Below are 27,761 nucleotides of genomic sequence, written 5' to 3' on the forward strand. Positions count from 1 at the left end.
CAGATACTTTCTTAAATGCCATCGTCCCGAGAGAGGGGTGTTGACGGGGAGCTCTGTGTTCGCTTGCTGGTGTTATTTAGCATTAGCTGAAGAGCTAACCGAAAACTAGTTTTAGCTTTAACATTACCTTGGCTAAAGTTGGGGCTATTGATAATCCAGCAATAATGGCTGCAGACCTGCAAGCAGGTCTGTACAGCAAGTTTGCACAGTCCAGTATTCCAAGGTAAATCACTTTTTCACCAGTAACGTTACATTGTTTGTATTTCCATCTAATGTTAGCTAACGCTAACCTAGCTCACGCTAATGTGGCTAACTGATCGACCTCTCGCACACAATTAATGACATGTTGCGGACAGCCATATCGGTGACAATGTTTAGCTTTTAGTGCCAAATGATAAGAGTCTGAGGCGGAGTCTCAAAAGAGAATGTTGAATATTTATTGTGCATTAAAAATCACAACAGAGCCTCTGCTACTAGCTGAAGTTACCGGAGCTTTCTGGAGTGCAACAACGTATAACGTCCGTGCGGAATCAATGTCCCAACAACCATTCCGTAGGTGATCTCATTGAGATAGTTGTCAATTAATGATACTAATACTAATCTATACAATCACCTGTTGTTGAATAAATACCATTACTTTATAGTTATTATACTATATTACTAAAAAACAGTATATATAAAACAGTAGCTGTAAAAAAAAGTTTAATGATTTTATATATATATATATATATATATATATTTTTTTTTTATGTATGCACTGGTATCGGATCAGTATCGGTATCGGCCGATACCCAAAGCTTAGGTATCGGAATCGGATCGGGAAGGAAAAAATGGTATCGGAACATCTCAGTTAGTGAGAAGGATATGAAGGAATGGTCAGATACATGTAGGGGAGTTACCGTGGTGTTAATGATGCTGGAGTTACAGGAAAATATGAGATCCAAAGAGTTGCCTGCTTTGTGGGTGGGAGGCATGGCAGTGGGAGTCAGGTCAAATTGTTGTAGGAGGGAGACCACTGGGACCGACTGAGATGAGTCAGGCAGGTTGAAGTCGCCCAATAGAAGGAGCGGGGTACCATCTTCCGGTAAGGAGCTTAGAAGCATGTCCAGCTCATCTATGAAGTGATCGAGGACCTGGAGGCAGGGTTTGAAATTAAGGGGGGCTTGGGGCAAAATGCCCTCGAAAATTGACCAAATGCCCTCGAAAATCAGTTAAGGGGGGCAAGAAAAGCCCCCGACACTTTGCACAGATGTTTAGCCCTTAGTATGCACTAGGGATGGGCATTTAAAAAAAAATCCAGATCGATTGATCACATGCTATACTTGAGTGATCGTGTATTACTCGAAAAGGGAAAAAAAACGTTAAAAAGAAAATTATATTTTATATATATATATTTTTTTAAGTTTTTTTTTCATTCACGTATATATGTTTAAGGAAACCAACAAACGGTTATAATCTACAATAATCTTACACATACATGTGAAAAAATATGTAAAAAAATTAAAATAAAAATCTATTTTATATTCTTTTTTCATAAAACTTTTTTCTCATAGCTACGAGTAACGATTACTCACGCTCATCCCTAGTATGCACACGTACAGTATAATATGCATGTAATAAATAGTTTGTTAATAAACTCTGTTACTTGAAAAAATTTCACTGTGCTCCTAAATTTCTTTGTGTGCTCCTAAATTTTTATTTAGATTTTATTTATAAAAAAATTATTTAGGAGCACATTTTACATTTTTTTTACATTTAGTCATTTAGCTGACTCTTTTATCCAAAGCGACTTACAAGTTCTGTACGACAAGCCATCAGGAAGGGCACAACTCTTATCAGCTGAGCAACAATGTTCATCAAAGTGTTGAGTGCTACAGTGTAGGTTAGTTTATTAGGACAAGTGCATGACAGTACGGTTAGTTAGGGTTAGATATATATATATATATATATATATATATATTTTTTTTTTTTGCTCCTTGGGAAAAAGGTTAGCGTAGAGCCCTATATATGGAGACATTAACATAACGTTATCAAACATAGGGACGAAGACTGTAAAAAAAGTGTCGACAATGTTTTATAATCTTTATGTTAATTTTCATCATAAAAATGCGGTGCCCCCGAAATACAAAAAAAGCCCCCGAAAATCTATTAAGGGGGGCAAAAAAAGCCCTGGAAAAAATATGTTAATTTCTAACCCTGCCTGGAGGGCGATAGAGTGTAACAATGGTGAGATTGAAAGGATTAGAGACAGATACTGCATGATATTCGAGGGAGGAGAGTGACAGTTCTGGGAGTTGTGTTAGGTTTGTAGCCCATGAAGGAGATGTCATGAGGCCAGTGCCTCCACCCCGTCTGGAGGGTCGAGGTGTGTGAGTGAAGTTATGGTTTGTAGATAATGCTGCAGGTGTTGATGAGTTATTTGTTATTGAGTTTTTTTGTAAAAAAAAATGATAATAATAATTTGAAAAAAATATATATATATATATATTTTTTTAAACTTCGTTTTTTTTTTATGTTCGAAGCTTGTGCCATCGAACGAAGCTTCGAAGTATTTAAGACAGCCCTAGTATCAACACCTTAACTGCTGCATCATGAGATACTTGGTACTCAGCACCACACTCTGAAACTATCTCTCCAGGTGGTATCAGATGAGATTTAAATGAGTTCTTCCAAGAGTTTGGATGGAGATGTGTCAGGAAGCTTTGTCTCAATGTTGTCTGTAAAGTTTTTTTTTATCCAGAGTAACTTGGTGATCCTTTTCTGTGTTTTATTAAATAATGATTTTCAGATTTTGAGAAATGGTCAAACTTATCCAAATATGGTATTTTCATGGAAAACAGTGCAGCTGCAACAGATAGCACTTTAGTGATAATTTTCTGTAATCCAAAAAGAAAAAAATACGGGTGCCGCAGCACCCCTGTTGAGAACCGCTGCACTACACCACGTAGACAAACTTAGACAAAAACACATCAGTGGATGAAAATAATTGCATGTAGAGTCGTCGCTTTCGGATATCAGTGCGGTCTGACATGGGGGCGAACAAGGTCCGTGTATGTTTTGATAGTTTTTTTCTCGTTTCAAACGGAAAAACGAAAAAAAAACGGAAATACAAGGTGTTTTCCTATTTCCGTTTGAAACCAAAATCGAAAAAACTGGGAAAAACTGAAATACGGAGCTGTTTTTCGTATTTTGGTGTCAGAATCAAATGAAAAAAAGGAGTAAATAATGGGCTGTGTACTTTTGATAGTTCGTTTTTCGTTTTTGATGTGAAGAATGGAGAACGGAACCACGTGACAAGTACATTTTTCAATGTAAAAGCCATTCACGATCTATAACGTTATGAATAAATACACATGCATACAGATCTATACCAGGGTAACGTTATATACATAAATTTTTTGTTTTGTGCATTTCATTTAGACATGATATTGTATGTGAAGTAATAGTCTAATAATATGGAAATAGCCTGTGTGGTCTGTCCCAAATAGTGTTGTTGTCTAAACGCACGTTATACAGATATCCTAGTTCAGTGCAGTGGTCGGCAATAGGTCCGCCAGCAATAATATCTGCCGGTCAGATTATTTTGAGAATATGATTTGTGATGAAGACTCGCTTTATTGTATCGGAATCGGGAGACTTAGGTAAAGTTATAAAGATATTCACAGTGTACAAGAGTGAACTATTTTATACTATTTTCCTCAATCAAAAATCCCCCAAATTATGAAAAAGGATATATATATTTTTTTAATCTAAGTGTTGTAGTATAACCCAATAGGATACCATTGATGATGTGTGCAGTGATTTTGGTGACACTATACACTGTATGACGTGAAGTTATTGAATCTTTTTGCAGTGCCTCTTTTCGGTGTTGCACTTTTTAGACGGTCCCTGGCTGCGCACTTGCCTCGTCAAGGCCGACTGCACATACAGATCAAATATTAAATGTACAGCTCCGAGGCCGGCTCGCCTCGTTTAGGTGAAAGTAAGGTTGTAGCTCATTGTCTACCTTAATACGATAGGAAAGAGGTGTCCTTTGTGTTTTAAAAACGTTACCTAAATCTCCCGATTCCGATACAATAAAGCGAGTCTTCATCACAAATCATATTCTCAAAATAATCTGATCGGCAGATATTATTGCTGGCGGACCTATTTCGGCCTGCGGGCCGCCTATTGCTGACCACTGAACTAGGATATCTGTATAACGTGCGTTTAGACAACACTGCTTGGGAGTTGGGACAGACCACACAGGCTATTTCCATATTATTAGGCTATTACTTCACATAAAATATCATGTCTAAATGAAATGCACAAAACAAAAAATGTATGTATCATAACGTTACCCTGGTATAGATCTGTATGCATGTATTTATTCATAACGTTATACATATTCGTTAACGTTAGATCGTGCATGGCTTTTACATTAAAAAATGTACTTGTCACGTGGTTCCGTTCTCCATTCTTCACATCAAAAACGAAAAACGAACTATCAAAACTTACACTGCCCATTATTGACTCCTTTTTTTCATTTGATTCTGATACCAAAATACGAAAAACAGGTCCGTATTTCAGTTTTTCCCCGTTTTTTCTATTTTGGTTTCAAACGGAAATAGGAAACACCTCGTTTTTTTTTTCGTTTTTTCGTTTTTCCTTTTGAAACGAAAAACGAACTATCAAAACGTACACGGACCGAACAACAGCATGCGACGCGTCTCCTTCGAGTCGGATGAGAATGACAAGTCAACCAGCATTAGCCGGCTAGCTACCTAGCATGTAACAAGCTACCATAACGCGCGTTCAACATAGTGGACTATACTGAGCAGCTTTGCTTAAATGCAGCCGAGTGACATTTTATTATTACCGGGTTTCCCCCCATATCACCACTCGCCCATATGCCCTTCACAACGGTGATGTTGTCATACTTGGCATTCAGAATACACCTGCTGAACCCCTAGCGTTGTCGATTCGGTTCCAATCAGGGGAGGAAACTAACTTTTTGGCTTACCAGCCAACTGGCGAGTATCTGATTTTTTTTTACCAGCCAAACAGATTTTTTACCAGACAAAAAAAATCGCTAATTGTGATAATTACTTCTTTGTATGTCAAGCCGCGTCAATGTTGTGTATGCATCTGGGTAGGCACACTGTGCCTTTAAGACAGCACGGTGGTCTTACGACAGTGCTGTGAAGTACCGTCAAGTGTTGTGGTAACGTCAGTTGGGTTGGTGTGCTGTTGTGCACAGTGCACTGGTTGAGCTAGCCCCTTTCGTGACTGCGATGTGCAAGCCAGGGGCTTTTGAGCATGAAATAAAATGTCTAACCTTACGTCGTAGTCCGGTGCTTTTTTGGAAACATTATAGTCATAACAGATACACCTAGCTGGCTGCTTTGAGCACACGGGGCTAACGTTAGCTAGCAAGCAGCTATAGCTAAAACGCTAACTAGAAGCTAACCACTGTATACAGTTCCAGTAGACTAACATTACACCTGTGATTTAAATGTGTCCTTAGTAACTTATACTCAAGGGTTGTACTAGGGTTGGATGCAGTTCCCCGTTGGTCAGTCTGTCTGTTTTCCATCTTCTGCTGTGTTTAACGTTATCTGTTTGCGAGTGCTCCTGATGGCTAGCCTAGTACCGCGGGACTTTTATTATTATATGTCCGCGGGTTGGCCAGTACTGCGCAAACGTTTATTAAACATTATATGTCCACGGGTGGTCTTGTGCAGTGCTCTCGTGGCACTGTCAACTAAAGCGAACACTCAGAAGACGCGCACCGTTTGCCAGTGCAGTGATTGCAGAATGTTTTATTTTTTTGTATACTCGCCAGCAGGGGAGGAAACTAACTGTTTAGCTTACCAGCCAACTGGCGAGTGATCTGATTTTTTTTACCAGCCAAACGTAAAAAATACCCGCATTTGGCGGGTAAAGTGGCCTAATTTCCTCCCCTGGTTCCAATGTATTGTCATCTTACAGCACAAGTACAGTACAACCAGAATACATTTGGCATACAACCAGAGTGCAAATGTAACAAGTCAAGTTGTTTTATTTAGCTATTACATTACAGTGAAATGCTTGGTTCTTTCACTGCCCAACTCAGTCCAACCTAGACCAGCCCAACCCAGTCCAACCTAGTCCAGCCCAGCCCAGCATCTTTCACTGCCTAGTTCAGCCCAACCCAGTCCAGAATAGTTCCCTCTTTCATGTTAATCTGTGATATCCTAATATTTTGAAGAGTAGAGACAGTGTGATTAATTCATGTTGTATGCTAATATTGTGAAGAGTAGAGACTGTTATTAATGTTTTATGCTAATAAATATTTTAAAGAGTAGAGACACAGTGTGATTTTTACTATGATTGAAAATCAATTTAGACGAAGACATACAAAGAAGTAATTATCACAATTAGCGATTTTTTTTGGCTGGTAAAAAATCAGTTTGTCTGGTAAAAAAAATCAGATACTCGCCAGTTGGCTGGTAAGCCAAAAAGTTAGTTTCCTCCCACACCACCCATGTACATGTCGAAATACTTCCCAAAGGTCAGGGAATTCCATGACCACAACACCAGAGGGAGTTCTACAAATCATGTTCAACCCAGATTTGGCGCAAACAAGGGACTAAACACCTTTCGCAATTATGCCACAACAATGTGGAACGCCCTACCCACAGCCGTAAAAAAATTATGTGAATCCCTACCCACCTTCAAAACCGCTCTCAAAGAGCACCTACGGGAGGCTGCAATTCGAAACTGGCCCCAGTAAATGTCCAAACCCAACACACCCACCCACCGAACCCCCTCCAATGTACAGTTTCTTCCCCCTCTAATGTATATATTTCCTTTTAGGATCTCTGTCTCTTAAACAGTACTGTATATCTTGTATGTCATAAATGTCTGAATGTAACAGTACTGTATGTCGTCGTGTATGTCATAAATGTCATGATAAATTGAAAATGGGGGACCCTGATGTAAACAAGACGAAACTCTTTCTCTGGTCTGCATTCCCTTAACACATCCACCGTCATCCACGCTGTAACACGTTATTGCCCGCCATGCTTTGACCGCCAGATCTCGCTGTACAGCGTTATTGATATCAATATTTCATTTTTTCGCCATGGTATTCATAATTCATATATACACCTCCGACGCTGCAGCTGGACCCTACGGCTCAATACAATGACGGCTCAATACCGCCGCCTGGTGGATGGTCAGGCGAGTTACACTCGAACAACAGGAAGTGGGAGGTGTGCGTCGATTAAATTCATCCGGCCGTCAGACATTGTTGCAAGGCTCCCGACAGACACTATTAGGGATGTCCCGATCGCCTTTTTTTGCTCCCGATCCGATCCCGATCATGTGATTTTAAATATCTACCGATCCCGATCGTTCCCGATCCGATCTTTCACATTAGTAATCAATTTTTTTTTTACGCATTTTTGTCAGAAACTGGCGGAGCAAGACAAGCCCCTCTGTTGCCTATAGTCCCTCGAGGGGCGCGAGCGCGGCGGCTCTTGTTATTACATTCACCCTGAGAAATGTGCTTCATATGAGAAATATTAAAAGTTTCAATATATGTTTGCACATTAGTATACATTCAGTGTTCGACTTACGTAATGATTAGCTCCGTTCTGGTCTGAAACGCCGACGATAATCCTCAGTCACACAGCAAATAATTGACGTTATCCAGGTGAAAAGTTAGTCTGAAAACTTTGCCTCCAGCCTGCTTTTGTGTTAACAATTGTGTGTATTGAGCCTACTGTATTGTAGGGCTGGGCGATATGGCCTAAAAATAAAATCCAAGATTATTATTTTTTAAATCCGATTTACGATTTTAATCGATTTTCTTGTCTTGAGAGCTAAAAAAAAGATTTTATAGACACAAAAACCAAGATGAATGTCCCTATTGGGATTGAAGTGCAAACCTAACTTTCACCAATCTTCACTTAAAAATATTTTTATAATTGCTTTTTCACCAAACTTCACTTAAAACAAATAAAAGGTGCCTCTTGATCATCAAACAAGAATGAATTTTCCTATTGGGATTAATAAAGTGCAAATCTAACTTTCACCAAACATCACTTTTTGTAAAATAAAAGGTGACCCTTTTTTTTTTATCGGTTTTTAGTTTTTCAAAATCGTCCCAAATCATTCATTTGAATTATCGATAATATCGATTAATCGCCCAGCCATACTGTATTGTATTGTACCATTCTGCAATCTGTTAATAAAGTTATCAATCAAGCACTGTTTGCATATGGCTTTTCCTCAAATGGAGCTACGCAATCTGACACTTGATTGCATTTTCAGGTGTCAGGTGTAACGTTAGCTAAGATATTCAACATTGCATGAAGGATATCATTCATATGGCCAAACTCAGTTTTTGATTTCTTGACATCCCCTTGATCAGGATTTCCAACCATGTCGATGTCCCACCTGTATGGACGGAGGGAGGAGGAGGAGGATGGGGTGGAGGTGGAGAAGTTTGAGATAACAGAATGGGACCTGGCCAATGAGTTCAACCCGGAGCGTCGCAAATTCAGACAGACCAAGGATCAGGCCATTTATGGCATCTGGGCTGACGGAGACTCAGATGGAGATGAGAGGCCCAGTTTCAAGGGGAAGAGGTAAAACACTGATTTATCCCTTAATTGGCCCAATCTAGCACAGCCACAGATTAACTCTTGTAACTGTTGCAAGGACTGAGAAGGACAGTATTAATTTCCTCTTCACTGTAACATTGAAATACAATATTATTCGTGTTCATAGACTTATCCCCCCACGACACACCACAAACTGCCTTGGCCAGTCCTTCGTGCCATTAGCCATCAGGTTCCACAACCGTGGGCATGGACTGCTGCCAATTGCTGGAGAGCTAACGGCTGGTGAACTTGAGAACTGTTATGACTGTCTGGCTCCTAATTATAAACACTGCATGGACCATGTATAATACCATCACTATTACTACTGTCTGATTGAATCCTGCCATTCACTACTGTTCACTACTGTTATCATAGAATAGAATAGATAGAATAGAATAGAAATACTTTGGGAAATGTGGCACTACAAATCGCTCACAGTAAACAGTAAACATTTAGGTAAACAAAACCAAAAGTCACGAATAAGAATAAAAATAAGCCTAAGAATAAAATATGGTCCGGGATATACATTTCCTATGTTACATTCTAATATAAAATATACAGAAATATACAGTAATCACTATCACCATTATTACTTTTATTATTCAGCCTCATCGTCGTCCACAATGTAGCTGACGATGGAGGAGTCATCGGAGACTCCTCCATCATTATAATTATTATGATTATAATCATTATAATAATAATAATAATTATATTTATAATTATAATTATTATAATCATGGCATCATTATAAGCATTGAAGTCTCCGCAAACTTGCTTTTTTGTAGCTTGACCACAAGTGTGCAGTATAAAGTGTCTATGCTCTATTATTATTACCTATTCTACCCGTATCCCTCCCCCCGTGCTGCTATGACACCTGCATTTCCCCAAGGGGATTACTAAAGGAACACTTGACCTGACTTGTGTGTGCTTGTTCCAGGGCTAAGGACTTCACGGCTCCAGTGAGCTTCGTCAGTGCAGGTCTCCGTAAGACGGCAGCGGAGGAGAAGCAGCAGCAGAAAGGGGAGAAAGGGGAGGGAAGTTCTGACGACTCGGATGAAGACGAAGCTCCCGCTGCACCGCCGCCTCCTCCTCCGCGCGCCGCCTCATCCAAGAAACTCCAAACGGTAAGTTTTTTCCCGCTTGTTCTGGTTGTGTGTTTACCGTAGATGTTTATCACGCTGCATCATTTACATTTGGTCATTTAGCTGACGCTTTTATCCAAAGCGACTTATGAATTGTGAACAACTGTTCGTCAAATGGTGTCAAACCTGAGTATTACACACTGAGTGCATAGTAGTATAGACATATTAGCATGATAGACAGTAGTATAAGTATAGCAGTAAGGTACATAATAGTAAAAGACAGTAAGAAGGTTATTCATTAGCTGCGCAAATTGTTGTAACATCAAATGTTATATCAACTGCTGTATAACTAAACAGTGTTGTATCAATTGGCTTCTATCTCTGTTTCTTTTCCCCAGGGTGGAAATTTCCGTCCCAGTCAATCCATGAGGTTTGCGGCTGGTATCCGGTCGGGACAAGACATAGGCACCTGGGAGAAACACACGAGGGGCATCGGACAGAAGCTGCTACAGAAGATGGGCTACCAGCCAGGCAAAGGCCTGGGCAAGAATGCTCAAGGTGGGTACAGCTGAAGACCGGAGGTGGATTTAGAATCATGACGGGCGTCATAGATGTATAGAAACTGATGACTGCATAAAAGGTTCACCCTTATAGGAGCGTATAGGTCTCACACAGTCTCATCTGCGCAGGTATTATTAACCCCATTGAGGCAAAGGTTCGTAAGGGCAAGGGAGCCGTGGGCGCTTACGGCACGGAGCGAACCCAACAGAGTCTCAAGGACTTCCCCACAGTGGACTCGGAGGAAGAGGACGAGAAGGTACAGTGTTTGGATGAGGGTCTCGCTCATCTCTTATCTCCATCTCCAAACTCCACCACCTGATCAAATCCTACTTATACACCTGCATATAACCTGTATAACTGTATGATAGCATGTACAATAATGCTCTATATACTGTATATATATATTATTATATATCTGTAGATACTATATGATATGATCTATATATGTACATATCCCTCACCTACTCTTACTAGTTACGCTGCTGGCCACTGGCCAGTAGGACTAATACCACAGTATCTTTATACCTGTATCACTGTACATACATCTGATTAGCACTATACTCAGTAATACTAATTTATATATTTTATACCCAGTTTAATCACCTGTACATTGTATATTACTATTGCACTTTACTGTTACATTTGCACTCTGGTTGGATGCCAAACTTCTTTTTGTTGTGCTGTATAATGACACTTCATTTCAATCTAATCTAAATGGGAGTAGGGAGGATGTGTCAGTAGAGTCTGCCAGTGTCTGTTTTTGATCTCTCTCTCTCTCTCTGTCTCTGTCTCTGTCTCTCTCTGTCTCTCTCTCTCTGTCTGTCTCTCTGTCTCTGCGTGTCTTGGCTAGGAGTTCCGGAAGGAGCTGGGCCAGTGGCGTAGAGACCCAGGCGGTACCGCAGGAAAGAAGAAGCCTAAGTACTCCTTCAGGACCGTGGACGAGCTGAAGGCCAAAGGCAAGCTGGCTGGTGGACGGTCTGCACAGACGCCTGCCGGAGAGTTGTCACAGGTTAAGGTGAGCTAGACTAGGACACTCATACATACAAACATGTTGCTGCTGCCTTTCTCTCTGTGTTAATCATAATGATGATGATAATATAATAAACGTACACGATATAGCACCTAAAAAGCAGAGGTTACAAAGTGCCTTAAAAAAAGCCATTCAAACAATAATATATGTTAACACTTTGACTGCCATGAAACGTCTTTAGACGTCTTTGCTGGCCATGCTAAAGTTGCCGGAGGACGCTTTACGTCGTCCTTATATCAATATTTCTAAAATCTGCGATCGGATTCATATGTCCCCTCCGCTGGCCTGAGATCCACCAGTAGGACCCACTGAGCTCTCTGGCGGTTCAGGAGCGCCATCTGGTGGCCGATCGGCGCAATCGCTTAAACAGGATGTGCCATAGAGGTTGTGCTAGACGTCCGTATTGCTTCCGGCCACTCGGTACATGTCCCGGGACTCTGGCTCGTCACGCTACATAGCGATCGATTGCCAATAACTCGATAAACAACATGATTTGGACGTATATACCATTATACAAGCTGGAGATGGACCGGGTAAATCGCCATCCCATAATGATGGAATTTCTACTCTACGATGATCGCCCAACGGCGCGCGGAGACTGGGGTGAGTTTGAGCGTGTAACGTTACCGTCTTCGATACTAACTGCTATTATCAACATTTGACCCACATTAGATGATTGGTATAACGCTGCCCACGGAATTATAAACGCCCCCTCGCCCATCCGGTCAACATCAGATGACGTGTAGTAACTTCTAGAAGTACGTCTAGTTGGAATTTTTTATATCGCGCTGATTGCCATCAAACTGTATTTCATCATCAATATAATGCATTTGGGGCTATATATCACGTTCTGGAGAAAGCTGCAGAAAGAGATGAAAACATACTTATACATTAGACCATACTTTACTATGAATATGTGAATGAAAAAGTTTAACGTTGCTACACAATGAACAATACATATAGGACTTTGAATGGGCCCTAATAATGGCAATGTAGCAATAGAATTTAAAAAGTTATAGCCCTGCAAAGAAGGGGACTTTCTCCATAGACAAATAGCGCTGGCAATCTATGGTATATCATGAATTTAACCTTAGGCAGCCAAAGTGTTAAAAAAAATATATATATATATTTAAATAGAAACAAAAATCGAAATTCCATTAAAACAAAGTTAAAAACCCAAAACACTGGAAACAACACAAAAATGGCAAAAAGATATTTATTTGTCATATGCACAGTTAAACAGACAGTTACAATGAACATCTTACTTTGCTAGTCCACCTTTCACACAAAATCACAAAATATAGTCTTAAACAAAAATGTAAATAAGGCACGAGTGAGGGAGTAACAGTATTGCACATTCAGTTCACAGTGTAGTGGTAGAAAGGATGTAAAGTGCACTATGCATTGTTGCAAATAGTGGTAGTGGAGGTGAAGTCACAGCAGCGGTCAGAGTCTGTGTAGCATTCACAGTTCAATCAGTCAGTGATGTGGATAAAATACAAGACATTTACATAAAATCTGAGCTACTGTAAAATGAACTATAACTTTAAAGTAGGGATGTTTGATATCCGATATACCGATATTGTCCAACTCATAATTTCCAATACCGATATCAACCGATACCGATATATGCAGGGTTTCCCCCCCAAAAAAACGGAACAATTTCAGGTAATTAACATTACATATCTCTTTTCGTGGAATTAACACAACATTATAATAAATAAAATAAGAATTTGTTCTTACTTGCTTGCCTGGGTAAAAAAGGTTAAATAAAAGGTTAAGGTTACAAATAAAAAATTTGAAAACCGATACAGATCATTTCCGATATTACATTTTAATGCCAATATCGGACATCCCTACTTTAAAGCATACACATACATGAGTTTTCTTGTTTCTAATTCTCCCTCCATCCCTCTCCCCACCTCCAGGTAATAGACATGACCGGCCGAGAGCAGAAGGTTTACTACAGTTACAGTCAGATGACCAACAAGCACAGCGTCCCGGACGAAGCTCCGCCCAGCATGTCCGCGCGGGATTCCAAGGCACACAGCTTCGCTCTCCCCGAGCTGGAACACAACCTGCAGCTGCTCATAGACCTCACTGAACAGGACATATTACAGGTGAGAGTTAAACCGAGCCCCTCTTGTCACCTCACACACCCCCAAGACCCTGATGTCAGCAGTGGTTCTCAAAGTGGGGTGCAGCCACGGACCTCCAGGGGTCGTTCACGATTTCCCAGCTGTTCCACAGAAACATTTAAAATAGTAGAATTTAGTATCCCAGGGGTCCTCTGTTTGAAGGTCCCTAGGCTAAGAACAAAGGATAGAAAGTGGTCTGTTTCAGCATCCCAGAAGATAACCTCTTTCTACTAGTCTACAATCTTCCTTGCCTATATTACTACCTACTATGCTAATATGTCTATACTACTATGCACTCAAGACTGTAGCACCCAAGTTCAACACTGTTTGACGAACAATCTTGTACCCTTCCCGCTGACTTGTTGTACAGACCTTTTAAGTCGCTTTGGATAAAATGACTACATGTAAATGTAAAATCTGCTTAATCTGTTTATTTATACCAGGGTATAAATAAGACTTAGTATGGAGTATTGTATATTTGTACAGAGAAGACTTAGGTTAGCTATCTATATTTGTACCTGGGGTTGACTTAGAGTCTGTATATTACACCAGGGGGGGCTGTACATACTGCATAGTGCATAGTGATATTATTGATAGAGTTATATACACAAGTCTCACTCAATACTATATTTTTTATTCTTTTATATTTTATTCTTATACCTGCCTGTACCTCTCCTCTCCCTCTTGTGGAAGTTAAGACTCACTTCCCCCATCTCTTTGATAATCTCCCTCTACCCATCTTTCCTTCCTACCCCCATCCCTCCCCCCATTCCTTCCTACCCCCCCTTCCCCACCTTTCCATATGTCCCCAAAATAAGTCGCGTATGTGACCCCCACCCCTTTCAGTTTTGTATACTGGTTGCACGCACGCTAATGACGCCACATGCACTCGCGTTAAATGTTCCCTCGCATAAGGACAGACTAAAAGACAGTGCCTAATTGCCTCTACGAATGGAATGTAACACCTGACGACCGGTGCTATTGATATGCAAAGTAGCCAGGAGGGTACTGCGAGTTGGCGCATCAGTCGAGTGCAGCGCATTCCTGTGTGCACGCGCTTCTGCTCACAAAACTTTGGTTGCACGGTGTGCAACCCCGTCCCATGAGCAACGCATGCCTGGCTGCTGGTACGACGTCTGAATTTCCCCACAGGGATTAATAAAGATCCCTCTCGTCTCCTCCTAGTCCGCCCGGCGCCTGCAGCACGAGAGGGACGTCGTCGTGTCTCTGAGTCACGAGTCGTCCGCCCTGCAGACCAGACTGGCAGAGGAACAAGACTCCATCGCGAGGCTGGAGTCTGTGCTGAACCTGGTGGAGCGCTTCCAGTCTGGAGAGACCGCGCCCGGGGTGGGGCCCAGCCTGCAGGTACATGCCATTTACTTACTGTACATCTCTCACATTCTTTACACCGGGATGTAGGGGTGGACGGTATGGTCTAAAATTTATATCACGGTATAATTTGAAGCATAGACGGTAACGGTATATATCACGGTATCAGTGTTTCTGTTAGAATAATTTTTTTTGCCTGATAGGCAGGCTATATAAAGAATGACATCCTCAAGGCATGTAGATTTATAATATTTTAACTTAAAACTAGGCTACTTTTGCGTATAAAGTCATTATATTCCAAATAAAATAAGTCCCGAGTCGAGACTCCTGCTCCCATTGCAAACAGCGGGGCTGGATGCTGGATTTTGCTAGAAGCATATGTAGCTGCAGAGCCGCAGAGCCAGGGGCTCTTTCAGGTCTGGTCACAGGCCCGCTCAACAGCGCCCCCCCACTCAACGGCTGAATTGCCAATGGCTGAATTGGAGTATTGCACAGTGCCGTTGGGTGGGGGGGGGGGCTGTTTGACGGGCCTGTGACCAGACCTGAAAGAGCCCCTGGCTCTGCGGCTCTGCAGCTGCATGCTATTTGCAAATCCACTGCTGCAGCCGTCCTCCCGCTGCAGCCGTCGTTATCATAACACTACACACATATCGTAATGTTTACAGCAAACTGTAGTTGATCACCAGGTATGTTTTATTAACGTAGAATAATTCATATAAGAAAAACGATAGGGAAATATCTTACCTTTCTCCACTGGTTAAAAATGCCAGGAACTGAAATTGAAACTTGCTGTGCGCCGCAGTGATATGTGTTTATTATGAAATGACAATTGCGTGTTGACACGCCCACTGCGCGAAGCCTCCTAAATAACTTTTTCCAGTTTGCACATATCTATTATCTATGACTAATTCTATCTATTTTTAGGGGCAAATGCGATTGAAATAGTCGCGCTGTGGTTACATGACGTCATTGCTATTTTAGAGCTGCTCTACCGGTTACACGGTATAGTCAAAATCCATACCGTAGAGCAAATTAATACCGTTTATACCGTATACCGTTTATACCGTCCACCCCTACCGGGATGCATCCAATACTGGATGATACTTTTTTATCCAAAGCCAAAAAATTATTTGACCCATTCACTCACACATTCACACACCGACGGCAGAGGCAACCATGCAAGGTGCCAATCTGTTCATAGGGAGCAGTTAGGGGTTAAGTGTCTTGCTCAATGACACTTCAACGCTCTGCCCGGGATGAGCGGGAATCGAACCGGGAACCTCCGGATTACCAGACGACTGCTCTACCCCCTGAGTCACTGTCGTGAAGACTGGTCTTTATACTCTTGGTCTGTGGGTGATGGTGTTTGTGTATACTTGTATACTTGTATTATGTGTGTGTGTGTGTCTTATGACTGAAGACTGGTCTTTATACTCTTGGTCTGTGGGTGTGGGTGATAGTGTTTGTGTATACTTGTATACTTGTATTATGTGTGTGTGTGTCTTATGGCTGTGGTTGATTTATTGTGCTTGTGTATTGCATGGGTGTTTGTGGTATTCAGGTGATGTCTCAGTTCTTCACATTCATCACCTTTTATATTGTATCTTTAATAAAAAATAAATGTATATGTGTAAATAAAGAAACAAGAAAGACACGTGGCCATTGGCCAAAACACAAAAGTCTGTTTGTGGTGCCAATAACTTGGTCCCCAGACTAGGGGTGGGGGGAAATCAATACAGCAATATATTGCAATATTATATAGATACAGTGACGCCAAGTACCAATATACAAATTTGATCAAACGGATGATGTGTATATATATATTCTTTGCAGATGTTAACATTTTATTAAGATGTTGTGTTTTCCATTTGGGGACATCATTTGCAGTAGAAAAAAGGTAATACATATATTTGGATATTACAATATTGTGACTGTAGTATCATGATAATATCTCACCCCTACCCCAGACATGAGTGCTCAGTGCTCCAGCCTCTTCCATCCATGGATAGTCAGTATTTGACTATAGATGTTTAAAGTTTAATTTCAGCGCCTAGAAGATTGTGGGAAATGAACAGGTACTGGTGGGAAATGCCTTTGAAAAAGGGGGAGAAAGGCATTGTGACTGTAAGGGTTTAGATGAAATTGGCCCCTAAATTATGAAAAATGCCCCTCCAAAAATGTTCTTGAGGGGGAAATGTTTGACCCCTGACCTAAGCCACCTTTTTGGCTGGTGTGATTCATACTGGGTTTACATCAAGACACACACACAATTGTAATATATTGCAATATATCGCAATATCGGGATATTACAATATCGTAACTCTAGTATCATGATAATATTGTGATACTAGAGCGAGCGCACATACAGAAATGGAACCCTTACCTTGCTGTTTGTCTTCTCTCAGTACCACATCTGCACCTGGTGCATTTTAACACGTGGTTCCTTCCCTCTCTGTTCAGGAGTGTGCCCAGGTATTCGAGACCCTACAGGCAGAGTATTACGAGGAATACAAGATCATGGGGTTGGGAGACTTGGCTGCAGCTGTAGTTCAACCACTACTCAAAGAGAAACTACGTACATGGGACCCGCTCAAGGTATATTCATCTTTAGCTTTTCACTGCTGTCTTCCAAGCCCGTTCACCCTCGTGAGAGATACCGCTCGCTGTTAACTATATACAGAATAGTAGAATGACGTTGATGTTAAAGCTGTTGCTTCTCTCTGTTTTCCACTCGTGTAGGACAGCGCATATGGTCTGGAGGAGGTCGGTCAGTGGAGAGCCATCCTTGAATCAAGCCACTCTAGTGCCCCAGATTCAAACATGGACCCCTACCACAGGTACACACGCACACACATTTTACTGTTTTATTTGTGTTCACATTTTAGACAACCCCTTGAACACAAACAATAATAGACGCACAAAGTCCTGGAATCTCAAAATGACATGTATCTAGTCCGAATCTCTGGATACAGGAAGCAGCGTCTCCTCTAAATGATCTCAAACCTACCGAAGTCAGCCCATGTCACCCCACTTCTTAGGGACCTGCACTGGCTCCCCATTGCCTCATGAATCCGCTTCAAGGCCCTCGACCTGGCATACCGTGCGGCAAAGGGAACCGCTCCCGCCTACCTCCGGTCAATGGTCTCTTAACTACACACCCTCAAGACCCCTACTAGTCTAGTAGATAGAGGGGGGTATCATGCACCCCCCGGAAATATACTTCTAACCAGACTTTCTAGAATGGAAAAAAGGTGAAAAAATGATAGGCTGTGTTAACAAGTTGTCAGTGTCCCATGTATCATTTATATGCAAATTAAGGACGCGATTATCAAGAAATTGCAAAAATATCTGTTTCATATATCTCAGCCAATATTGCAGATAACTGAACAAATGAGGTGTCTAGACCCATGTTTTGAGGGTCAAAGATCACAGTAACACTATCCCTAGAGTGATCACATGTTTCTATGTAATTTTGCCTATGCAAATCTGTGCCATCAATACAAAATAATCACATTTTTAGGAAAGCGGATACTATCATGCACCCCCTGGAAATATATTGTTAACCAGTGTTTCTAGATTGGAAGAAATGTGTAGAAAATGATAGGCTATGTTAAAAATCTGTCAGAGTGTCCCATGTTTCATTTATATGCAAATTAATGACGCCATCGTCAAAAAACGAATGTCGCTATTTCAGCCAATATTGCAAATAACTGAACAAGTAGGTTGTCTACTCTAGACCCATATTTTGAGGGTAAAAAATCATAATAAAACTATTGCTAGAATGATCACCTGTTTGTGGTAAGCTAGTATGCAAATTAGTGGCACCTTTACAAAGAATAAAGCATTTTTACCAATAAAGACACATCATATTGTAGATGACTGAACAAAAAAAGATGTGGACTCATGTTTTGAGGGTTAAAGATAGTAATACAATATTATTATTATTATTTCTTTATTTTTTTATTGTTTTTTTTTTAAAGATTTTTCACATAGTTACTTACATTACAAAAACACACATTGGGACAAGGGGGGGGGGGGTCCTCCAGTTCATCTATGTCATCATCCACACCATAAGCAAGCAAAAACAAATCAAAAAGAAAAACAAGCAAAAAGGAAAGCAAACCAAGATAGGCACTGTACAGTATTGCACTTGCCTCGAGCCCATTCACATGTAGACATACATATATATATTTTTTTCTATCCTAAGTCTGTCCATACAATGGGGCATTGGGCCTTTAGAAGGATCCGAGAAATTTCAGCAGGAAAATAGTCTAATAGTGGGGCCCACACCTCCTGAAAGGAAGCGTTGTTGTGTTGTTGCCTCTATGCATTGCACAGAGTCTTTCATGGGGTAGCACACCGAAGATCTCTCTATACCACATTTGTATAGATGGAGGCTTATCCTTAATCCAGTTTATCAGAATGCATTTCCGGGCTGAAAGTAGAAGTTTATCAAATAGTTTGAATTGTAAGGGTGTTAAATGAATTTCCTTTGATGGGAGTCCCAGTAAAAAAGCTCCCGGATCCTTCTATATTTTCACCTTGAAAATGTCGCTTAACTCACGTGCCACTTGGCCCCAGAACCTGGATAAACACTTACATTCCCAAAAGTAGTGATAGTAGGTGCCCAGATCTGTTTGACATTTCGAACATAAAGGAGATATTGGAACGGTCCATTTTGTTTAGTAAACACGGGTGTGATGTGTAATCTGTGAAGAATTTTTTATATTGTGTTTCTCTTAGTCTGTTACAAGTATAAACCTTTTTAACTGAGTCAATGGCCTATTGCCAGTCGTCTTCAATATATTCACTGTTAAAATCTCTTTCCCATTTGCGGAGGGATGGTAACTCCTGGGAGTCCAGTAAGTACAGCAGTAAAACACAGAAATGAAATGTAATACCTTACTACAGTTGCATAAGAAATTCTCTGTTTTACTGTAAAGGGAGCCCAGTGGCGTTGGCAGCTGTAGTGAGTTAATAAAATGTCGTATTTGCAGGAAACCAAAAGAAAATTCTCTTGGGAGGTTAAACTGTGTTTGCAATTGCTGAAACGACATCAACACACCATCCCTAAACAGATCCCCCAATACACGAAGCCCTAGTGAGTGCCAGGTCTTTGGTTAATTTTGTAGCCTGAGATAGCGCCGAAGTATTTAACAATTGAGAGGACAGTAGGCACTGACCTCTTCGGGGAGGACAGAAACAGTATAATGTCATCTGCATATAGAGCTATCTTGTGGGGGGTGCCCCCTGTCGTGAGTGAGACCCCCTCAATTTCATGATGACACCGGATAGCCTCTGCTAGCAGTTCGAGTGCGACGGCAAACAGTAATGGGCTTAGGGGGTCCCCTTGTCTTGATCCCCTCCAAGTCCATATCTCTCCATGACGTCGAACAAATACCGCCATTCTACTCTATCAAAAGCTTTTTGCGTGTCGAGTGACACTGCTAGCGCTTTGTGTTTCAGCTGATTAGAGTACTGTATAACATTCAATAACCGCCTCACGTTTGCAATGGAGTGTCGGCCTTGTACAAAACCTGACTGGTCTGGGTTTATTATCAGAGGCAGCAGTCCCTCTATCCTCCTTGCTAATAATTTGGAGAGTATTTTACTGTCCACCGCTATCAAGCTAATGGGCCTATAAGAGCCACACATGTCGGCTGGTTTATCTTTTTTAAGGATGAGAGATATATTAGCCAAGTTCAGAGTTTGGGGAAGACTGCCTCTTTGTAATGAGTCTGCATACATCTCTCTCAGAGGTCCGACTATAACCTTACTAATTTTTTTTATAGAATTCTGGGCCATAGCCGTCCGGGCCTGGGGCCTTACCCCCTTTAACACTATGGTCGCCAAAAACGCCTTACCACGTCATTCCCCGCCATGCTCATTCTGCCAAAGACGCCGTACCACGTCTTTGATATCAATATTTCAAAAATCTGTGATCGCAATCATATTTCTCCCCCGGAGACTTGAGATCTACTGTTGATCCCCTCTCAACTCTCCAACGGTTCAAGAGCGCCATCTGGTGGCCGATCGGCGGATCGCCCAAACCGGAAACAGGAAACGGAAGCTGGTGCTCATTCCAATTCGGTCCGATCACTCGCTAATAGTCCCAGGACTCGAGCTAGACACAATGGATAGCAATCCGTTACCAATAACTCTATAAACAACATGATTTGGACGTATATACTATTATACAACCTGGAGATGGATCGCATATTTCTACATCCCATAATAGGAATATTTCTGCTCCACGCTCATCGCCCAACGCTACGAGGAAGCTACGGTAAGTTTCAGCGTTATTTTTTAACGTGTTCGATACAAACTGCTCTAATGATCATATCACCCACACTAGATGAATCATCTAACGTTGGCCACGGAATTATAAACGACCCCCCCCCCCATCCGGTCAACATCAGATGATAAGTAGTAACTTCTAGAAGCACGTCCATTTGAAATTTTTTATCTCGCGCAGATTGCTATCAAACTGTATTTGATCATCAATATAATGCATTTAGGGCTATAAATCACGTTCTGGAGAAAGCTGCAGAAAACGATAAAAACATACTTATACTTTAGACCGTATGAAGCTCCAGTATAGCTATGTCCGTGAGGGCTTGGAGCAAGCCAGAGTAAAACACAGTTTCAATCAATCAATAACAACATTAACCAGACTCTTGTTGTGTCTATTCTGCTAACGTTACCTTTCATGTCTATTCTGCTAATGTTAACATTACCTCTCATTGTGTCTATTCTACAAGCTTTAACGTTAGCACATTAGCACCTAAGCTAACAACAAGCTTTAACGTTACCTAATTTGTGTCGCGTCAATCTGGTCCACAGACACGTTCAAACTTTGAAAAAAGTTTCAGTCAAGCGACCTGCCCACACAAGCTACTGCATCAAAGTTACTTATGATTAACAAAGGCATTCGTTTTGTGGCATTAACATTATATAGTTACTAGAGCTGGGCCGTTAACGTGCTGCGTTAACGCTATACTAGTATCGCGCGATAATATAATTAACGCATTAATCTAAAAAAAGAAGACATTTTTTTTAATTTTTTTTTACATTTTTTTTATTTTACCTTTATTTACCCAGGGTAGGTTCGCTGAGCACAGATGCTCTTTTTCAGGAACGCCCTGCTTCACATTCACACAGTTCCATTCACACCTGGGAGCTGCCCAGTACAACCACAGTTGACACCATTGGCCACTGAGCAACTCCACTGGAGCAGTTGATTCAAGCCATGTCACATAGTTCAAGTTTGAAATGATTCTTTCTGTTTTGCTCCTGAGAGTGCTAGATACTGTACTGTACTGGTAATATTATTTATTCGTGTTAACTTCTGAATAAAACAACTTATTAAACACAAGTACATCTTATTGAACATTATTTTGATATTTCATTACCAATTATCATAGCAAAACAGCTTTTTCAAACAGTCTGTAATGCATTTTGGAAACGGTAGATGGGCTCATGGTGTAATGGGCCACCTGGCCTGAGAAACATAAGGAGGAAAGAAAAAGTAAGGACTTACTTCTGGTCATTATTTGGGTAGAACACACATATTTTGAATGCCTTCGGCAGTTTTTTTTTTTTTTTTTTTAGCCATTTTAATCTAGATTAATCTAGATTAAATCCAGGATTGCAGATAGATTAATCTAGATTTAAAAAAATTATCTATGCCCACCTCTAATAGTTACACGTTCAATAACATCAGCATATTTACCCGAACATAGCAAGCATTACTCATTCATATCTCTCACTTCCTTCCTTTGCTCAGAGAGCCCGTACTGAATTGTACCCATTCTGCAATCTGTTAATAAAGTTTTCAATCAGACAAATGTATAGAAAAGCTAGTCGGCTGCCGTCATAGGCGCCAGGCGTACATGCGCGAGGGGGGGTTGGGTATAGGGATTGGGGGTGGGGGGGCCACTTGCCACTCTTATCTCCCAGAGGGCCTTCGACTCCAGCAGCTCCCTGGTTCGACCTTGGTCCAGGAATTTGTTTTGGCTGAACTGACTGGCAACAATTTCTCCCAGCCACGTCACTTTAAATTTGATTTGAGTAGAGTGAAATATAACTATTGATTTGAGTGGAGTGAGTTTTAACAACTCAGTCCAAATGACTTAATCAGTTCATTTTGGTAGGTCCTGTGCACGGTAAACAAATCCAAAATCTTCTTATTGCAGTCCAAAAGCTTCGATAATCCAAAAATGACCACGTCTTCAAGTTGGTAGCCCGATTATGGTGTCCCAAGAGACCAAGAGGGTTAGCCTTATTCTGCTTCTTGACGAAAGTATGCAATCCACTGATTAGATCCATTTAGAGTTGATTTGAGTATAGTCCGGCAACCGGCACGAAACACAGAGCATAGCAGCGTCAGGCTTCATTTACATTTACATTTACATTTAGTCATTTAGCTGACGCTTTTATCCAAAGCGACTTACAAGTTCTGTACGACAAGCCATCAGGAAGGGCACAACTCTATCAGCTGAGCAACAATGTTCATCAAAGTGTTTGAGTGCTACAGTGTAGGTTAGTTTATTAGGACAAGTGCATGACAGTACGGTTAGTTAGGGTTAGATTTTTTTTTTTTTTTTTTTTTTTTATTCAGATAATGGTTGAAGAAGTGCGTCTTTAGTCGACGGCGAAAGATTGGACGTGATTCGGCTGTCCTAACTGGGGTGGGTAGTTCATTCCACCATTGTGGGGCAAGGACTGAGAATAGGCGACTTCTCTTTGATGACCCTCCCGGAGCTTGGATAGGAGTAGGTCTGAGGCGGCCAGAAGATGCAGAGCGTAGGGGTCTTGAGGGTGTGTAGTTAGAGACCATTGACCGGAGGTAGGCGGGAGCGGTTCCCTTTGCCGCACGGTATGCTAGGTCGAGGGCCTTGAAGCGGATTCGTGCAGCAATGGGGAGCCAGTGCAGGTCCCTAAGAAGTGGGGTGACATGGGCCGACTTCGGTAGGTTTGAGATCAGGCGGGCCGCTGCGTTCTGAATGAGTTGAAGAGGCTTAGTGGCAGTGGCCGGGAGGCCAGCGAGCAGTGCATTGCAGTAGTCGAGGCGGGAGATGACTGTTGATTGGACGAGGAGTTGGGTGGCTTCTTTTGTCAGGAAGGGGCGTATCCTTCTGACGTTGCTCAGGAGGAATCGGCAGGTTCTGGTCGTCGCTGCGATGTGAGCAGAGAAGTTCAACTGGTCGTCGAGGACAACACCAAGGTTCTTGGCGGTCGGGGACGCAGTCACAGCTGCATTCTCGACTGTGATTGAAAGGTCGGTTAGGGGGGAGGATTTGGCCGGCAGGTGGAGCAATTCTGTTTTGCTTAGGTTCAGTTTGAGGTGGTTGGACGTCATCCAGGCTGAGATGTCGGACAGACAGGCCGAGATCCGCACAGAGACGTGGATATCTGAGGGAGGGAAGGAGAGGAAGAGTTGAGTATCGTCGGCATAACAATGGTAGGAGAAGCCATGAGACGTGATAATGTTACCCAGTGATTTAGTGTAGAGGGAGAAGAGAAGGGGTCCTAAAACCGAGCCCTGGGGGACACCCGTCCGCAGGGGGCGGGTGGCCGACAGGGTCCCTCTCCATGACACTTGGTAGGAGCGGTCATTGAGGTATGATGACAGCCATGTCAGCGCAGAGCCAGCCACTCCCATTCCTGCGAGGGCCGCAAGGAGGATCTGGTGGTTGACTGTGTCGAAGGCTGCAGATAGATCTAGGAGAATCAGGACAGAGGAGAGGCCTTTCGCTTTTGCTAAGTGAAGTGCCTCTGTGACCGCAATGAGGGCTGTCTCTGTGGAGTGACCAGTCCTGAAGCCTGACTGATTAGGGTCTAGGAGGTCATTCTGTAAGAGATAAGTAGTAAGTTGGTTGGATACAGCACGTTCAAGTGTTTTAGAAAGGAAGGAGAGAAGAGAGACAGGACGGTAGTTGCCTATGACGGTAGGGTTCAGGGTTGGTTTTTTTATGAGCGGCGTGACTCTGGCTTGTTTTAGGGAGGTGGGGACCACCCCCGAGTTGAGTGAGGAGTTGATGGTTGCAGTTAGGAATGGGAGGATGTCTGGTGCTATGGTCTGGAGGAGTGGGGAGGGTAGCTGGTCCAGCTGGCAAGTAGTCGGACGGTTTGAGCAGTAGAGGCGGCGGTAGTCAGGGCAGTAAGCAGGGCACTTATCTTTTCAGTCACATCGCGAACCACACGGGCAGCGATATTTTCCCATTGACTTGCCTCGTTGCGACCACCTGCAGCGCCATGTTCAAGTTCAAATTCGGCGTCATCATGGTGCGGCTCGTCTTGTTTGTCGCTGAGCGAGTTTCAATTGCGGCGCGTCCTTGTCCTTTCTTCTTCTTTTCCTCGTTGGTTGACATTATTAGGTTTACTTTAACTCTACCATGAATTAAAACTTTGTTGACTACTATAAGTAGTGTTTAAACTAACATTTTCTCAGTGGGGTTTGGGGAGAACAGCAGCACTGACGTCATCACCGGATCGCAATCATCTCTGAGTTCTCAATTACAATTTCTGAAGTGGTCACATATATATCTGGCATGCTTATATACAAGAGTGCTGCTTTCAATGCCATTTCTTACGTAGGTCTACATGTATGTAATACGGTAAATACGTCCTCTGTTCTGGATATCTTCTTTGTTGACACAACATTCAAGTCTTTTTCTATTTGTATTTTGTGCCCTAAACTACTAATCATCATCATCACTAAAACAATTGTCAAAGTCTATCTCTTCGATCTCCATCTCTTCCTCCGCCTCATCACACTCGTACTCTCCATCCTCCTCATCCATGTTATTTTTTGTTATATATATATACTGATGATCCTCCTCAGCATGACCAACCTCTCTATATACTGATGATCCTCCTACCATGTCAGCATGACCAACCTCTCCACATACTGATGATCCTCCTCTACCAGCATGACCAACATCTCACATACTGGTGACCCTCCTCTGCATGTCAGCATGACCAACCTCTCCATATACTGATGATCCTCCTCTACCAGCATGACCAACCTCTATACCAGACCTGGGTATATTTTTTTATTTATTTTTTTTTACTTTATTTTTTTCATGTCAACGTTCATATACGCTTACCTAGGATTTGACTTGATTCAACAACAAAGCAGTCGGGGGAAGCCGAAAACGGTCGAAAGTGTGGTTATTTGAAGTTTGGATTTCTTTTTTTCACAACTGAGGTAGTGTTGCGGCAGTAGACTGTCATAGACAGGTAGTGCCGAGGGGCTGAGCGGAGGAGTTCAAACAATTGACGCGCAACGTGAAATAACTCCGTTCCACGTCCAGGAAATACTTTTAAGGCATTTATTCTTTCGCTTCATCATGAGACAAACAAAATACGATTTGCACTTTGCGTTATTGCGGTCAAAAGAAAATATGCTCTCCTAACTCTCACCCCCTCTCTCCGTGAACTGTCAACCTCTGTGAACTGTCAAACACGAGAACTGTCAGACGTGAAAAGGCGAATGAAATTCCATAAAACACTCCCATTAGCGCCACACCCCTGTGAGCACGCCCACCACCTAAAGTGACAGTACAACTAATAATACAACACAACTAGAATACTGAATCATAATAAAGAGACCTCCATTACGGCGCCTACAGGTAGGTAGATACAATTTTTGGAGACTAAAGTACAGAAAACGGGTACCGTTGGGTACCGGTATCGATTCACAGGGCAACTGCAGGGCAAGGGCATTTTTGCTCATGAAATGCATAGCCATGTGAAAACCTTCATGACAAAGTTGCAATTAATTTCAAGGCAACTAGGCAGCAACAATCTCAAACACATGAAAACCCTGAAAGAAGTCAAACCATCAGCTGATCACCGGCACAGGTACTCATCCATGTTGGGAGCACTGCATGATGAATTTTCAAGGCGTTTTCAAGATTTCAAAAAGGTTGAGGATGAAATGCAGCTGGTTTCCTCTCCCTTTACCTGCAGTGTTGATAGTGCACCCACTGATGTTCAGCTTGAACTCATTGACCTGCAGTCTGATTCACTACTGAAAGAGCACTTTAAGTCAGCATCACTGCTAGAGTTCTACTCTGCTCTCAAGGAGGAGAACTTTCCAAACATGAGAAGACATGCTCAGAAGATGTTGGTTCTCTTTGGATCCACCTATATGTGAACAGACATTCTCAGTCATGACGTTTACCAAGTCCAGGTACAGATCCTCTCTCACTGATGAACATCTGGCAGCTGTGCTTCGCATGTAAAGTAAAAAAGGCTACTGGGACACTTTTCTTTACACAGTTCAGTGACATGTCTTGTTTATTTTGGCTATAAGATGATGTGATGTCTTTAGAAAGCTAAGAAAATCCTTGTTTCAATAGTATATGAAACTCAAAATAATAACTTTGTATAGCACTTTTTCATACATGCCCTTTGTTATTAATGTTTCACATTTTGTTTATCATTTTGGAAATAAATTCTATTTGAATAAATGATATTTTTGAAAGCTAACCTCACCTTTTAATTGCCAAATAATAACATACACTCTTACCAGGGGTCAAAACAATGCCATTTACTGCTTTTTATATAGAAATAAAATGTATATTATGCATAATTGAGTTTGGAATTTTGGCCCGGCCCTCCAACAAATTTTCAGTTGCTCATTCGGCCCCCCGGGAAAAATAATTGCCCACCCCTGCTCTATACTGATGATCCTCCTCTACCATGTCAGCATGACCAACCTCTATATACTGATGATCCTACTCTACCATGTCAGCATGACCAACATCTATATACTGATGATCCTCCTTTACCAGCATGACCAAACCTCTCCACATACTGATGATCCTCCTCTACCATGTCAGCATGACCAACCTCTCCACATACTGGTGATCCTCCTCTACCATGTCAGCATGACCAACCTCTATATCAGACATGGGCATTGTACGGCTTGTATTGTATGGTTCTGACCGGTGTCGAGTTTGCAAACTTTGAAACCCGATCG

The 27,761-nt window shown here is 41.8% G+C and overlaps 1 protein-coding gene across 1 annotated transcript in view; it reads left to right on the top strand.

The window, feature by feature from the left end:
• The window catches only part of LOC311236152 (tuftelin-interacting protein 11-like), a 74,211-nt gene that overhangs the window by 24,771 nt on the left and 21,679 nt on the right, over nt 1-27,761 (top strand). The window contains exons 2-10 of the mRNA XM_084323776.1: nt 8,399-8,615; nt 9,568-9,754; nt 10,111-10,270; nt 10,402-10,529; nt 11,124-11,288; nt 13,232-13,423; nt 14,627-14,806; nt 17,231-17,365; nt 17,510-17,607. Of these exons, the coding sequence (XP_084179902.1) occupies nt 8,410-8,615; nt 9,568-9,754; nt 10,111-10,270; nt 10,402-10,529; nt 11,124-11,288; nt 13,232-13,423; nt 14,627-14,806; nt 17,231-17,365; nt 17,510-17,607 (1,451 nt within the window). The 5' untranslated portion in view covers nt 8,399-8,409. The remainder of the gene's footprint in view (nt 1-8,398; nt 8,616-9,567; nt 9,755-10,110; nt 10,271-10,401; nt 10,530-11,123; nt 11,289-13,231; nt 13,424-14,626; nt 14,807-17,230; nt 17,366-17,509; nt 17,608-27,761) is intronic.

This window comes from Notolepis coatsorum (assembly GCF_963971535.1).
Source record: "Notolepis coatsorum genome assembly, chromosome: 10".
NCBI lineage: Eukaryota > Metazoa > Chordata > Actinopteri > Aulopiformes > Paralepididae > Notolepis > Notolepis coatsorum.